The 16,870-nt window shown below is 51.0% G+C and overlaps 1 protein-coding gene across 1 annotated transcript; it reads left to right on the top strand.

Moving 5' to 3' along the window:
- Positions 1-2,221: 2,221 nt before the first annotated feature.
- On the top strand, positions 2,222-8,120 carry Atp5po (ATP synthase peripheral stalk subunit OSCP). Its single transcript, XM_051191907.1, has 7 exons — positions 2,222-2,316; positions 3,164-3,214; positions 4,254-4,364; positions 6,615-6,744; positions 7,023-7,135; positions 7,631-7,717; positions 7,921-8,120. Exons 1-7 carry the CDS (start codon positions 2,281-2,283, stop codon positions 8,032-8,034), a joined length of 642 nt encoding a protein of 213 aa, XP_051047864.1. The 5' UTR covers positions 2,222-2,280; the 3' UTR covers positions 8,035-8,120.
- Positions 8,121-16,870: the final 8,750 nt, after the last annotated feature.

Genomic DNA, 16,870 nt, shown 5'->3' with positions numbered 1-16,870 from the left:
TTCAACCTGAAGATCAGATAAGCAAAGCAGCGGACCACTAGCTCTTACCTCTACCTCAGCTCAGACCAAAGGGACAAAGGGACGATCCTCAGACTGCTCCCAACTCCACTGCTCCTCAGATTCACTCAGACTGCTATGCTCTCCTCAACATGACTAGAGACTCCGTCTCAGGCTGAATGCCTCTACCTTCTATACCTCTCACATCCTGGGATTAAAGTTGTGAACCCTGATTCATGGTGGTCTTACACTCAGAGATCCATCTGCCTTTCTCCTGAGTCCTGGGGATTAAAGTTGTGTAACACAACTGCCTGATCTCTACAGCTTGAGGCAGGCTTTGCCTTCTGAATCCTCAGGCAAGCTTTAATAAATAATATATCACCACAGACTTATCTAAAAATAACCCCTAAAAGCAATGTGGAACAGTGGGGTAAATCAAAGGTGTTCACACACTAGTGAGAGTGTAAACTGATGAAAAGACCTTCACTTCACGAGAAAAAGCATGTCTTACGATACCCAGGGTGTGGAATTCTTAAATGGGCAAAATAAGTATAAACTATGTGAATTGTGTTGAAAGTCATACAACCATTAGGTTACAGAATCAAAATGGATTATTCTGAAGCTGTGGACACATCCATAGAAATTGTCATCACTTAGAAATTTGCTTATACAACGTGTGTTCATGAAGCTGGAGAGATGGTTCTGTGTTTAAGGGCACTGGCTGCTCCTGCAGAAGACCTGTGTTCAGTCACTAGCGCCCACAGGGAAGCTCACAGCTGCCCCTAACTCCAACACCCATTTCTGCTCTCTCAGATGATATGCACACACATACATGGCACACAAACATATATGCAGGCAGATACTCGCACACATAAAATAACTCTAACTGTATTCACAACCCATAGATAATTCTGTATCCATTTCCCCCTCATGGTAAGAGGAAAGACAAGACACTAAAGTATATATAGATTATGAATCTCTGTATGAAAGGTACAAACACAAAATAAAGGATTCTGTCAACTATGTACTCAACCTATGTGCTAACATATTTATTTAAATATGTTAAATTTCCTGACATAGTGTAAGGCAGACACTACACTACTATAATAACAATTTTATAGCTAAGAAAATTGAGGCACGGAAAATTTGTGTGATTAGGCCAAAGTCACAAAACTATTAAGATTCAAGTCTGGGCAGTCTGCAGCCTAAAAATATTTTGGTAAACAGTTCACCAAGATACGGCATCTGAGTGGTAGAAAAGAAGGGACTGATTTCTCCTACTTCCCCCCCCCCACTTAAAAAAATTATAATGAAGGCGATATTATACCCTAAAAGGGACAAATCAACTAAATGTGTTCCTATAGTAAATCTGAGCAGAAAGCTTTTTTTTTTTTTTTTTAAACGTATTATGTATACAGCGTTTTGCCTGCATATATGCCTGCATGCCAGAAGAAGGCACCAGATCGTGAGCCATCATGTGGTTGCCGGGAATTGAACTCAAGAACTCTGGAAGAGCAGCCCCTGAGAGCTTCCTCTTCTTTTTCTTTTTTAAGTTTATTCACGAGTTAGAACCAGGAACCCTTCTGTTGTTGGGTGTGACTGTCTTTGCTGAGGGAGAAAAAGTAAGAGCCTGTGTTGAAAACGGGTCCGGTGTCATCAATGCAGAGAAACCGGCAAAGGCTCGTGCTGGCTTTTAACTTTCTGCGTTTATCTCTGATTCAAACCTGATTCTGGTTCTGATCTTATTCTATCCTACCCTGAAAAGCACACACCGTCAAAACTTAACAAGTCGTAAGACGAGGAAGGAGGAGAGGAAGGGAGAACCGTGTCGGGCTAGAGAAGCCACGCCTCGAGCATTTGCTCCCGGAAGGTTCGCGTCTGGATTTTTTAATTTTAATTTCTTTAAGCAAAGCATGAAGCCTCGCCGCTAAAGCACGCTTTGGCGGGGTGAATTCTAGACGAGGCAACGATACTGATGGCGAGTGTGACCGAATGTAAACCCTAAACTAAAGAGGGCGCATCCACTCCACACTAACACCCGCTTAGCCGGTAATTTAAGATTTAAATTTTCACACCTCGCTAAGGTTCCGGAGTCCAACCTGAGCCCGGCTCCTGTGGACTACAACTCCCGGCATGCAAGAGGCATTTTTTTTTTTTTAACCCATGCGCCCTGGCACCTGATGAGTCCATTTCCCAGAAAGCCGAGCGGCCGCGCCGGCGCGCGCGTGCGCCCTGGCGCCCTCCGGCCCCGCTCGGGTTTGACCTACCGCCGCCCGGGGAGAGATGGCGGCGCCTGCAGCGTCCGGGCTGAGCCGACAGGTACAGGGGGCCGGCGGGACGGGGCCGCCGCGGCTGGCCGGTCCCGGGCTCGCAGAGCCGCGCGCGAGGCCGAGCCCGAGGCCGAGGGGCCGGGCCGCCCACCAGGGGCCGTGGGGCCCGGCGACCTTGACAGCCGGGGGTCACCGCGCAGAGCGGCGGCCGGCGAGGGCCTGGCGGGTGCTGAGACCGGAACCCGCGAGGCCCGACGGCACCGGGATGCGGGCCTGGGTGGGGCTCATCTGTCGTGATGCCCTCCGTTTGCAACACACACAGCTTTGTTTTTTACCGAGGCCGGTTCTAATCTGTGCGTCCCCGGGATGGACGTGTATTAATGGGCCCCTTGCAAGGGGCCTCCTGGGCTGTGTGTGGATCCCAGGCTTCTCCCTTGACACACAGACACACAGACAGACAGACTGTCACCTCTTAAGACCTGAATGAAGCCCGGTGCCCTGTCAAGTCATCAGGGAACTAACTAATCTTTGGTCTTGAGATAGCATAGAGGTTCCTAAGCAAGTGTATTTTGCTTAGATTGTGGCTGGAATACTCGCAGGGGATAGATTTCCTAATTTATTTATTTATTTTGGAAAATTACATTTTGGGAAGTTAGCATTTTCTCTCTCAACCGTCCAGCGGGGAAGGGGATGGGAAGGCTGTTTCCAGAGCGATTTGGGGTGACCCAACAGGAAACTCGCTTCTAGGTTATAAAGAGCAGTTTCCACTCATGTAGCCTGTTGATTAAATATAAAGGGATACATGCACAGGATCATTTAGATTGTTTTAACATATTGCTAAGCTGATGCAGAAATCCTTCCCATAACCCCGTTTGACCTCTTGTTTTGTTCTGAAGGTGCGGAGCTTCAGTACATCCGTGGTCAGGCCCTTTGCCAAGCTTGTGAGGGTATGTTAACTCACCTTCTTTTGTGGTTGGGAAGCCGATGAGAGAATGCGTTAAACAGAAAGACGGGTGTGCGATTACTAACCTTTTTCCCTTAGCAGCTTCCGAATGAGTGAGTGCCCGGGATAGGAGGGGTGGGCTCAACCCTAACCTTCAGGGTTTTAAAAAACTATTTGCTTGGGGCCAGCAACAGGGCTCTGCAGGTAAAGGCTCCTGGTGGCAAGCCTGAGATTCTAAGTTCAGTCCCTGGAACGCATACAGTGGAAGGGAGGGCCCTGCAAATTGTCTTCTGTCCTCTGTTCTCTACGGGTGTGCACGCACGCACACGGGGCGTGTGTATGAAAGGCAAGCTAGCCTTTCACCAATAGTCTCACCATGGCAAAGACCTGCCTGCCCCTTTCTTTCTAATCCAGAAGTCTGATTGATGCACACAACTCCAACCCCGATACCCAATACAGATTGAAGTGTGGCTGAATGTGCGTGGGGCATTTTGTAACTCGTTTATTACTAGTTCGTGTATGACAGGATCTACTTAGCTCTCTTGGCTTACAGGTCTAAAGATTCTCTGGGCTGTCATTTACTCTCCAGCACCCAGGCCAGTCCAACCCACCTTGGGAAATAGCAGAACGGAATGCTTTGGGAAACCTTAGATGGGACTTACACATTTCACCCATGTCACCAAAGTCCTTCAGACCTCTGTGAATGGAGCCATTCTGTTCACCTGAGCATGTCCTAAACAACCGTCGCAGTGACGGGGGAGTGTGCGCTTGTGCAGTTAGTTCTCTACAGTGTGTGTTATCTTCAGAACTCTTGCTGTTAGTGTTGACCCTCCCGTGCATTGTTACTGCGTTCAGGAAAGCAAAAGCTCGGTGTAAGCAATTGCAGATAGAAGGGCTGGAAGGCACACGGGACACTGTCTTCTCTGCTCCCCCAAAGGTAGAAGGTCCTGGCCGCGATGGGAAGTGAGGTCTGTGAGTCATGGATAATCGTGCCCCTGACTCAACCAACTTCCTCTTTTCCTCCCTCCCCCCCCTGTCTCCAGCCCCCGGTTCAGATCTATGGCATTGAGGGTCGCTATGCCACTGCCCTCTACTCTGCTGCGTCCAAACAGAACAAGCTGGACCAGGTGGAGAAGGAGCTGCTTCGAGTGGGAGTGAGTACCTGTGTCCTCGGCGCCGTTCCTGTCCCTGCCCTACGATTTCCCCTTCGGCTGTTAGCTGTGCGTTCCTGTGCGGTGTAACCTGTACAAGAACCCCAGAAACCTCAAAACGCTTGCTGCAGACATGATATTTAATAAGACCACTCTTTTATCTGAAACTACTGTGTGATACAGGCTGGGAGATACGTAAATCTATTAACTTCATGAACCCAGTGTTTCCAGTGGGAAGATCAAATCAAAGTATAGTCTAAGAACCCTTGTTGTTTTAGAAGGTCAAGTTTATGCTTATAAACCTACAATAGTCAACTGTCTTTTGAGTATGTTTTCACTCTACTAAAATTATATTTGTTCATAAAAGTTTCTGAAGAACCTGGGTTTAAATTTTTTTTTTTTTAATCACATTCCTTATTTATTGGAATTGGGAGTGTTGGGCAGGCGCAGTATGGTATAGAGGTCAGAGTCCTTTCCCTCTACCCTGGGAGTTTGTAATTCCTTCCTTCCCAAGATATGAAGGAAGGATGGCTGAGCAGAGGCTGCTGGGTAACCAAGTCAGGGCCAGGCGTCAGCATCAGCATGAGACAGAACTGATAGACCAGGGCCTCCTAGAACAGGAAACTCCTCGCTCATTTTCCTTTGAAAGGAAAGAAAAGAGGAAGACCAGCCTGTGTGTTAGCACAAGCCAAGTGGACTTAGGTCGGAGACTCTGCTGCCGCACTGGGTTAGCCGCTGCTGGGCTGCGGGGGCGGGAGTTACATGCTTTAAGAATAGTGTGTGTTTTCTAATCCACGTTTCTTGAAGAGAGAACAGTCCAGCTGCCTGAGCCAGCATGGTGTTCTCAGACCACCGCACGGGAGCTCCTCATCATTCACCTGCCTTAAGCTGCTTCTCCGTTCATAAAATATTTAGCCGTTTGCCCTCCTCGTCTGCAAATGATACTGAGGAGCTTGCCTGGGCCTGGCTTCCTGTCGGAGACCCTGTGGGAGGCTTCGACCGGAGCATACAGGCCTGTGCTGGTGACCACTGATGCCGTGGTCAGTTGGGCTCTCTTTGAGCCAGGCTTCCTGTGCACCGTGAAGGGATGATTTTGGTGATGGACATTAGCATGGGGTTTGGGCAGACAAGATGGTCCCGTGGGTATGGACATTGTCACAAGCATGAGCACCTGAGTTCATTTTCCGGAGCCCACGTGGTAGAGGGGGAGAACCAACTCTGGCCAGGTCGTTCTTTGACCTGCACGCGCTCGCCATCGCTATTCTCTGTCTCACAGACACACACACTCACACACACACACAGACTCTCTCTCACACTCACACACACACAGACTCTCACACACACACACATAGACTCTCTCACACACACACACACAGACTCTCTCTCACACACACACAGACTCTCTCACACACACACACAGACTCTCTCACACAGACACACACTCACACACACACTCACACAGACTCTCACACACACACACAGACTCTCACACACACACACACACTCACACACACACTCACACACACACACACTCACCATGGCTGTTCCCTCTCTCACACACCCTCACTCACTCATTAGATTTTGCTGTGGTATAACCCAGACGTCAGTTCTAGAGGAGACAGTTATCTGAGGGTCTAGAAGTGATCATGAGAAGGTGGGTAACGCTAACCCAGGGACATACTTGCAGAGATCTTTCTGCGGCTTCTCGGGTGGAAATCCTAGAGTGAAGTCAGCGCTGCCTGGCAGTGGACTGAATTCTGCCTAGGAGCCAGCGGGGTGCTGGGGCCACCGGGCAGGCGCGTGGAGATGTGTAACTGGAAGGTGTCTGCCCAGGAAGGGCCACTGTGGGTCCTTGAACCCCGGCCTGATGCTGAGGTCAGCAGGTGGCTACCTAAGTCACACATTTGTGATTTCGCAAAATGGGGATTCCCAACATTGTTACGGTTTTTGTTCTCTCCCTCACAGACCGGAATGTCATAGTTAGGTTTGTCTGTAAGAGAGGGCACAGTCAGGGTTTCCTGAGACAGAGGCCTCGGTGTACTGGGGGGGGGGGGGTTGCTGAGGAGAACGGGGCTTACCATGTCACACGAGGTAGGGTAGACGTGAGACCGTGGCTGCTTAATTTCTTATGAGTCCTTAGAAACACACGTAAGAAACTTCATAAGGTATTTGAAGTTCTTTAAAGAATGCCTTTAATCCCGTGTAAAGTCACGGACAGCGGAGTGTGTAACACTGGGATCTGTGCACTTTCAGCAACTCCTGAAGGACCCCAAGGTGTCTCTGGCCGTTCTGAACCCCTATGTCAAGCGCTCCATCAAAGTGAAAAGCCTGAGTGACATCACAGCAAAGGAGAAGTTCTCTCCGCTGACGGCCAACCTCATGAGTGAGTGTGCTGAAAAGGGATGGGGGGGGGGGACTCCGTGCCCCAGGAAATCCGAGGGGCATCAGTCAGATGCCTGGAACTGGAGTTCTGGGTGGTTGTGAGCCAACAGATGGGCACTGGGAGCTGAGCCAGTTTCTCTGCAGGAGAGCCACCCTGTGCTCGTAATCACCGAGCCCTCTCCCCAGACCCCGTCCATACAAAGGACTTTGAATGCAGCATTTTCAGGCTACAAGTTGATATTGCTTCAGTTTGACCCGTGAGTTTCCTGTCACTTCCAGATTTACTTGCTGAAAATGGTCGCCTCAGCAACACCCAGGGGGTCATCTCTGCCTTTTCCACCATCATGAGTGTCCACCGTGGAGAAGTGCCATGCATGGTGACCACGGCATCTGTAAGTGGCCATTGCTGCTGCACTGGGGAACATTGCTTGTCACTAGGGAGCCTTCTGGAGCCTCTGTCTGGAAGGCCAGTGTAGGTGTTATTAGTGATCAGTCATGGGATCCTGGCTGCATTTAAAGGACATCCAAGTGTTGCGTGAAATAGTGATTTGGGTCTTCTTATGCCTGAATTCTTAAATACCATATTGTTCTAGAACAGGGATGTTTAACCTGGGGTGGGGGTGGGGGGGCACAAGCCCTGTGACCTGCTGGGATGCAGTGCAGTAAGTTGACACCATTTGTTGGTACTGCCGTGTGCTGAGACCTTCTAATCTATTAGTGCTCTCAGAAGATGAATGTGACAGACAGACACGCACGCGCACACACACACCGGGGTTGGGGGGTGCAGGAATTGCAGGCCTGTCTTGGTGATGCATGCCCCCTGTCTCCCTCACCGTTAATTGGCCCTACAGTTGTGCTCTGCTTAAAGGGCGGTCTTTCTCTTGCAGGCTGTAGATGAAGCTGTCCTCTCCGAGTTAAAGACAGTGCTGAAGGGTTTCCTGGGTCAGGGCCAAGTGTTGAAACTGGAGGTTAAGGTGGGTTTGTTCGCTTGCACTGTTGGATTTGGTGGTGCTGTGGGAAGTATTGGTGCCAAGGCAAAGCTTGGGCGTGAGTGGCTCTGGCCCCGCATGGTTCCTGTCTATGTGGTGGGTGGTGTGGTGCATAGTTCCTGTCTGTCTCATCTACCCATGTGATGAGAGAAACCCATTTCACACTTGCAACCTGTTTTCTTTCCTAGACTGACCCGTCAATCATGGGTGGGATGATTGTCCGAATTGGGGAGAAATACGTCGATATGTCCACAAAGACCAAGATTCAGAAGCTCAGCAAAGCCATGCGGGACTTGCTCTGAAGTCTGTGTCAGTGGTGTGAGCTCTGGTCCTTGGAGCAACAATAAAACACTTACTGAACAGATGGCACCAAGTTCTTGTCCTTTAAGGGATTTTCGGTACCAGGGTCTTCATTGTCCTGCAGGCTCCTGCCTCTAGTCTCGAGGTTAGAAAGCCCTCAGGGCTGGAGGATTTGGTGTGTGCGTGTTAATCTCAGGGATTCCTTGATTAAATAACACTGTGCCTATACATGCAGTCTGGTACTGCCGGCCAAATCTCCTGTCTTGAGGGTGGCCGAGAACTGGTCTCTAACCAATCATGAAGGAGCCTCCCTACTGAAAGGCTCTGATCCTGACGCACCCTAACCAGAGAATGCTCTGCCTTTCAAGCCTCTGTGCACCTCTTAGGAAGTCCAGCAGTCTTCTGATACAGTAAAACAGGTATCCGTTTTATGCATGAGATTTGTTCACGTGAACATGGCTGCGTGGGGTGGTGGCAAGGCCCAGGGTCTGGTCTGCAGAGCCCATCTCATACTTGTTCCCCTTGTGACAGATGGCACACTGATCACTGCGGAAGCCAACCAGCCAGGCTAACACACAAGTCCCCACGTCCCTTCTCACAGTGTCCCTGAGATGCGCTCGGTCCATCTGTATCCAAACAGCTTCCTCATACTTGTCTCAAAGCTTGCCTCTGAGGCTGCTGGAGAAGCCAGAGCTCTCTGGGTGGTCAACAGCTCCTCCTGGGCCATGCCCAAGAGCATTTGCCTAACAGATGGACAACTCCAGAGGGTTCCTGACAGAGGGCCTCAAGAAGAGGCCAGTGAGCACAGCTGGGAAGTCCTAGAGGGCAGGGATGGCCCAGGGCTCCACTAGTTCTGTGTCCCGCCGTGTGCCCCCTACCGGCCGGCGTGCCTACCAGAGAGTGCTCAGAACTCAGTGCTTTCCCCAGAGCCAATGCCAAGACGGCAGCTGGCCTGTCCGCACTTCTGGCGTGCTGGTAAGCCTGGACTGCAGCTACTGAGTGGTGTTGGCTACCCTCCTTGAAGTGCCTTTTACCACAGGCTGTCTTAGCCAGCAGAAAAGAGGAAATGGAGTATAGCCAGGTTCCCTTGCCCAGCTCAGCCTTGCAGTCTGCGGGTCATTTCTCCCAACTGGTGAATGGCGGGATCCAGAGCAGCCAGGCTGGGGCAAAAGCAAGGTGACACCAAAGGACTGTCCCAGGCTTCCTCACTGAGCGCCGCCACGTCCCACGCCCCTGTGCTGATGCTCTGTCCCACACTGCTGGGCCCTTCTCTGCTGAGTGTAACTTCTCCATTCTGCACCTTCCCAGGCAAATGCCATCCTTCCAGCTGGCTCCTGGGGGCCGGGTGGCCTCACACACCCTAGAACTCCAAGGCTCACACAGCACTGCTGATGCACAGATTACCTCAATCCTTGAGAACAGGCTCAGCCATCTTTCCATGAAGCAACTAAACAGCTTTGCCTCATGAGGTTGCCAGACATGACCCCAAAGCCTTGCCCACGATCATTCTGTGCTGTGGAGTAGTCTGGAACTGTGTAGGCGAGGTTGGCCATGAGTCTGAGGCAGCCTTGACTGTGCCTCTGAAGTGCTGAGATTCAGGCATGTACTTCCACACCCAGCTTGTAAATGAAGCCCTTCCTAACCCTTCAGACAGACCAGCCTGGTGTAGTGCACATCCGTACATAATCCCAGATTCATGACCCGGAAGAAGATCGTGAATTCTGAGGTTGGCCTGGGATACATATCAAAACCCTGTCTGAAAGAGCAGAACAAAAATCCCTTTAACCCAACACTCGGGACACAGAGGCAGGTGGATCTCTTGAGTTCAAGGCCAGCCTGGTCTACAGAGTGAGTTCCAGGACAGCCAGGGGTACAGGGAGAAACCCTGTCTGAAGAAAACAAAGCAAACGAAACAGAGCTGGAGTGACGGCTCGGCGGTGAAAAAGACACATTCATCTTCCAAATGTCCAGAGTTTGAATGCAGCACCCACATTAGGCAGCTCACAAACACTGTAACTCCAGGAGATCGACACCTCAGCCTCTATAGGCCAAGTGCACCTGTGTAGACATACCTGCTTCCCCCCATTATCACCCACACACACACACCATATAATTAAAGCCATTTGGTTCTTAGGACAAATTAGGGTAAATGAAGGGACAGCCAAACAGCCCTCAAAACCTCACTGTGGAAGACAAGAGCTAACGAGAAAGAAAGCAAACAGAAATCGGAAGGTTTCTTTGAGTTGTGCAATTGGGCAGCCCTTGTGGTTGGACACAATGTGTTAACTACTATGTAGTACACAGGTAACATCCTGTGCTGAGTATACAGAAGGCGGCACAGGAAGGGCATCACTTGTTTAACCCCGAAGCCAGTCTCGGGTTGTGAGGCAGGAGGATCAGGGGATACAGTCAACCCTAGATAGCTACCTGTGACCTGTCCAAAGAGCAAAAGCCCGCTCGTGCACAAGAGTTATTTCTAGGAGAGTTTCGTGGGTTTTCTCCTTGTTGGGCTTTGCCAGGTTTCTTTGGCTCCCGGGCCCCGACATTTCTCATGCTATACAAGGTAGATTTTCTCATGTTCTCAGGAATGCTCAACACAGGGAGTCTGTCCCACAGAGCGTACTATCTGAGGGTACTGGCAGCTGCCATGTTTTGTTTTTTATTTATTTTACATCATTTTCTTATCTCTGGGAAATAGACACAGGATGAGATACTCGTTTTCAGGGCTGTTAGCATCCTGTGTGTCAGCAAAGAAGGAGAGGAAGAAAGCTCAGAATAATAATCCGAGGTAGTGAGGTTGGCTGATCTTGTTTTATTATGAACTATGTGATTTAAACCACACAGGTCAAACCGACCAGAGAATGAGGTGCACGGGCCTAGCGATTGCCACTGGTAAAAAAGGCGACAGCCAATGCGTTGTATCTTTCCTCTGGACTGGTAAAACAACATTTCACATGTAATAAAGGCCTGAAGGGCATCCAGACATCAAAAACAAACAAAAAAAGAACCCTGCTTTTAAACAAACGGAAAAGAAGCTTGTCTAATAATCTTTAGAACCCCACTAATGTTATAAAACACACAATATAATCCTTTCATGAAAAATGCTGTTACTTAGCAGCAAGTACACATTACAATGAACCAGACATCCATCGGTGGAGAGGCTTAGTTCTTCCACTGGGCACGGCTGTGAAGGAGCTGCATGTTACCAGCATTGTGGCCCACTACAGTGATCACAAAGGCTAACCACCAACTCTGTGCGGGAGGGCCCCATGTTCCCACTCGAGTCTGCAGATCCAGAAGACCCAGGACGGGGATATTTGACTCATTTATCCTCACAACCTATGGCCATCCCAGCCCAGGGGGCATCATTCCAGGAGAAAAGGGACAGGGTTTATGCAGACAGAGGTGCAGGCGTGGTTCGGCACCTGGCCTGACATGGCCTTCCCAGGCTACATTGGTAGAGCTCTCTAAGTGGCCTCACCTTGGGGACTAGAGGCGACTACGGAACACAGTCATTTCTAGCTTTAGCAGAGTCCAGAGAGCATCCTGATGCAAAGTGCCTCAGGCGGTCCATCACTTGACTCCAGCATCCACCCGCACAGGGTTAAGACAGCACACAACTTACTGAAAGACATACGGGCCCAACCACACTTCCTGCTTGTCCTTTAAAATAGTGGCCCCTGGACTTCCTGCTGTGATCAGTCACCATTCACTTGAAACCAGCTCTTAATTGAGAGGCACTTCTGATCAGGTGGGAGCAGCTGGACTCAGGGTCACCACAGGGGTCAGAGGGGAGAGGTTAGATGCTGAGTTTCACAAACACTCCCTGGGTCGCCTGAAGGAACATTCCTGCTTGTCACGTATAGACCAGCGTACTCAGAAGCAGCCTGAACCTCTCATATTTTTCTGGCCTCTTGCTTCAGCCTGGGCCTTCAGGAAACTGCTGGGTGGTATCTGTTCACCCTGCAAACAGCTGAGCCTACCCAGGCTCCGTCTCTCCAGACCACACCCAGGTCTGATTCCCAGTGGAGAGAGAAGCTGAAACCAGGATGTGGCCTCCCTGGATGCTCCTGAATTCTCTGACCAGAGCCCACAGCCTGTGGCACCAGGTCTGTCAGGAGGCAGGCCACACATCTCAGCCTTCAGAACATGACATCTGTATAAGGCAACCTGTGGTGTAACATGGTCTCATCCCAAGCCATGGCCACAGGGTCCCTTCCAGATCATGCCTCCACCCACTTCACTGACACCGTATCCCCTGCAAAGCAGAAAAAAAATCACACTTTTGAATTCCTAAGCATTGAACTTGGACTTGTCTTTTTAATAAAACTTGGTTGGGTTGAACCCAAGTGATCCGATCAAGCAGTACTACTCCTGGGATACGTTGGTTTTTTTTAAAAGTTTTTTCTATAGTTTATGCACTTAAATTAGATTCCTAAAATACTCTCATATACATACAGAAAAATAATCTCTCAATGAGAAATCACATTTTACAATAACAAGTTAAATATTCAGACTAGAGAATCTGTTAGGTTTACGCGACATTGAACAGCATAGCCTCTTACATGCTGTGTGTATATACATATAACCATCATCCCCAAAGACACACAGCGGAGATCTCACGACGAGCCACGTACAGAGCACAAGCTTTTCACACTGTGTAGTGGATTTCTGTCTCTTCCTTTGCTGGGGACTGCGTAAGTAAGATGCGGACGCCTACGAGATGTAAGCTGACTACCAGGCTCAGGTCGTTCTGTGGAGGCCTCTCGCCTCTGTGCGGGGGAGGGGAGTGCACACCTACGTCCCCTGTCGGCACGTGTGACAGACAGTACAAAGCTGAAGGGCTAGGACAGCAGAGCACAGGCGAATGCAGCCCCTCCCCTGTGTGCAGAGCCGTGCATAGGGCAAGGAATCAGGGTTCCACTTGTGGGCTGTGAGGACCAGATCTGAGGTTGATCTCTCAGTTCCAAGATACTTGGGGCCATTAACAACGAACGCTCACTTAAATGCCTGAGACTATTCCAGAATGTTCTGACACAGCAAATACTCAGCAAGTAACAATTTATGGATGTTGATTGACAGGGTGTCTTCCAAGACATTCATTTAAATGGATGCTGATACAGCAGCGGTCCCATGCCTCTATGGAGTGTGGCCATGGAAACACTTTGCCTTCATTTAAGGTGACTTGGGCCCATGACAGACAGTTTCTCTTCCCCTGCTTTTGTGGGGTTTTTGTTTTTGTTTTTGGGTTTTGAGACAGGGTCTCAGGAAGTCCAGCTGGCCTTGAACTCATCAATAGCTGAGGTTAACCTTAAACTCCTGCCTCCCTCCCTGGAGTACTGGGATTACAGGAGTGTAATCAGGGAACCCAGGAAAGAGTATTGCTCTGGGTATGGAGACACGGAATTACATCTGCGAAAAGCATGCAGAGCCTCAGAGGGCTTGGAGCAACCACTATAACGGAAGCTATGCAACAGGGTTACACACACAGCGGTGAGGGGCAGCTCCACAGCTCCACAGGCGATGGCCCCCCTGGAGCCCTGGTCTTCTGGAACTCAGGGGTTAATAACACACTCTTCTTTGCTAACATCACACAGAAGGCACACGCATAAGCCACAAGGGGACCCTGCCTCTAAGCTAAGTTTCAGACTCTTGGCCTCTAGGGCAGAGAGGCTGGCTCCAACCTCTCCTCTCCAGAAAGCGGTAACTAGAGAGATGAGCATCCGGTCCCTGGGGGCAGGAACACTGAGCCCTTCTAGGATCTTCTCCGTGAAAGTAGTTTAGAATCCTGTCTGTGGCAGGAGAAACAGGGGCCCCTGGTGGATGACGGGTGGCTAAGGGGAGGTCTGACTTCAAAGCAGAGAATTCAGCTGTGAAGGCTCAAAGGTGACTGGACATCCAGTGACACACCCTGAACTGGGACCTGAGAAAGCAAGCTGCGGCTGATAACTGCCTGAGCATTCCGGGGTGATGCAATCGTGAGCTGGGGGTTCTGTGTGCTCTAACTGTCCCGGACTGTTTGTACTTTGAAGAGATAAAAGAATGGTGTGTAGAAAAAATGTATCACTTTCCAAGCATGTGCAAGGCCCTGGCTGGCTTTGATCCTTAGCACAGCAAGGAAAAGAAACAAAGAAGGAAGCCAGCAGGAGGGAAGGAGGGAAGGATGGAAGGCATTACCACCCCAGCTCTGCACAGCCTGCCAGGCAGACCTCTCCACAGAGATGAGACACAGACAAGCCATTCCACACTTACAGCACAGTTAAGGCCGGAGCCAGGGTGTAGGGCCTGCACGGGTGCATGCCCCCGCCCCGCGCCCCCCAGCAGGACACAGACAGCTCAGTTCTCTGCCGTCACTACCCAAACCCCAATCATTTGGGACAGCGTGGGGAAGAGTGGAGAGACACGTTCCCGGTCTCCTCCAGCCGGACACACTGCCTGGTACACACGCATACACACCCACTCAACAAACACACGCCATGCAACCAGGGGCTGCAGTGGGACAGCGTTTGCTACTTAAAACATCCAAAGCTAATTGCAAAGTCCCCCTGGGAAGTGGACGCAGAAAAGCTAGGGAAGTCAAGAAGGGAGCTCCGGCCTGCCCCAAGCGCCAGCAAGGCAGATGCCCGCCAACTCTGGGTTCATGCCAACTTCCACCGCTCACCGCTCAGCAGGGAGCGCGCTAGAGTTCACGCCAGCTTCTAGCCCTTTCTTTCCCTGCGCATCCCACTAGCTAATTCCTTCTGCGTCACACGGGGGCAATGCTGCTAGGTTGCAGCAGGGGGCGCCAGGTACCAGCCAATAGAATCATCTAGGACCAGCAGGACCCTGGTGAAACCGCAAACGGAATCTGCCACCCACCCAAGCCACCTGTTTGTTTTTTGTTGTTTTTTTCTGCTTTCACCAAGAGCCAAGAGGAAACAACAAAGCTGCGTTTGGGAAGAGAACGGCAGGGGAGTGCCGCTGCAGAGGCAGAAAACCACCGGGCGGTAATGTCACAAATGATAAGACGGTCTAGAAGGAAGGCATGAGGCACCCGCAGGGCATAAAAAGGAACCTTGCTCACCCAGCAGCTCCCCGGAAAGCCCAGAGGGAGCCGACAGAGTAGGCCGGCTTCTGAACGCAGCTGTCCTTGGACGCTGAAGTACTCACCGCTGAGAAGACAGTGAGCATCCAGGCTGGTCCAGAACTCGGGACAGAATCCTTTTAAAATATAAACGCTCTGACAGGCCCAGGGGCAAGTCACCCCGAAACAGGACAACCACGCACGGTGCTGGTTAGGCCTGGGTGGTACTGAAGTAGTTAGTTGGGGGTGAGCACTCAGGCTTCTGTCTGTGTGTGTGCGTGCGCGTGCATTTGTGCGTGCGTGCGTGTGTGCACATGCGCATATGTAAGTTCGGGAGCTCACGCACGCACGTGTAGCCTGGATCTCAACGCTGGATGTCTTCCCCATAGGTCTGCACCTTACCCTTTTGAGACAAGATCTCTCGCCTTCTCTAGAGCTCACCAGCCCATTCAGCTAGGCCCCCTGGGAGCAAACCCAAGGGCCCTCCTTTGTCTCGGCCTCTCCAGCACTGAGATTATGGGTCCACATTGCTGCTGCATCTGGCTTTTTATGTGGGTACTGGGGATCGAACTCAGGTCCTCAGGCTTGCATGGCGAGCACTTTACTGACGGAGCCATCAGGAAAACCTCGTTAATTACTGACTTAAAATTAGATCTACAAGTTGACTTGAAAGCCACAAAGTTGGCTTCTCCACCTTTCAGCCCTTGAGGGGTAGCCTGGGCAGGATGGGGGACCCCCTAAGGGGATGGCACCCCGAAAGCTAACCATGTTCGAGCTTCTGACTGCCCAGTGAGTTTTAATGCTCTCAAGTTAGGGAACCGGAGATGGTGGGCCTCTTCCTGGAGGCTTGCGTTCTCCAGCCTGTTTCCCCGGCTCTTACACAGATGAGGTGATTACACATCTTAGTTGATCCTGGTGACCTGCAAACAGGGACCTCACACAGTGCCTTGTGAGGAAGTGGCCTCTGGAACTTTCCCTTCCTCTAGGGCTAACAACTGCTTTCCAGGTATTGGGTACGGAACTAGAGAGAGGAATCCCTTGGCAACCAGCCAGTGGTTTCTTCCAAGTCAAAGCTAACAGGAAGTCGTTATTATTTCCTTGACTAGCCCGTCAGAGGGCAACGTCCATTAATGAAATGCCCAAGGGCTAATGGGAACTTGGCACTCACTCAGAAGCCTGCTACACTGTAGGCATAACCCTCCGTGACGAGGGGAGAAGGCCCGAGTCCCGTCTTCAGAAACACGGCTGCCGGCACGCGGGGGCGGCAGGGATTGCAAGTCTCTTCTCCACAGATGTGGCCCGTGAACTCCTACAAGGGATATGTGGTAGTGGGTTAGCCGTTAACCTCCAAGATGCTCCCACTGGGCCCTTGTAGCCTGAGAGGCCGAGGTGCTTAGAGAGCTAGAGGAACCTCCTCAGAGACCTCTTCCGATTGCCTGCCCTCTCTCCCTCCTCCCTCCGTTCCATCCATCCTTCCTTCATTCTCTTTTCCTAGTATCTTCTGCTTCCAGCATTACCTTGGCCCTGTGGGCCTTGCATCCTGCCTTCCTGCGGGTAGGGGCCGTAGGCAGGCAGGCACTGACTGTAGTTGGAAAAGGTCAAGCCTGGGCCCTCCTTAAAGGGAACTGCGTGGGGGCTGTTGGGCAGGCAGACTGGCATCTTTAGTGCCCACACTGGCACCCCTAGCTGCTGCCCACTAGCCCAGCAAGGCCGGGGCTCTTTTAAAGAGGCGCCCACCACAGTTCTGCCAACTTCTGCCCCGAGGTCTGTCCCAG

Source organism: Phodopus roborovskii, unplaced genomic scaffold, assembly GCF_943737965.1.
Source record: "Phodopus roborovskii unplaced genomic scaffold, PHOROB, whole genome shotgun sequence".
Lineage (NCBI taxonomy): Eukaryota > Metazoa > Chordata > Mammalia > Rodentia > Cricetidae > Phodopus > Phodopus roborovskii.
The sequence above is the reverse complement of the archived record's forward strand: the minus strand, read 5'-3'. Positions and strand labels throughout refer to the sequence as shown.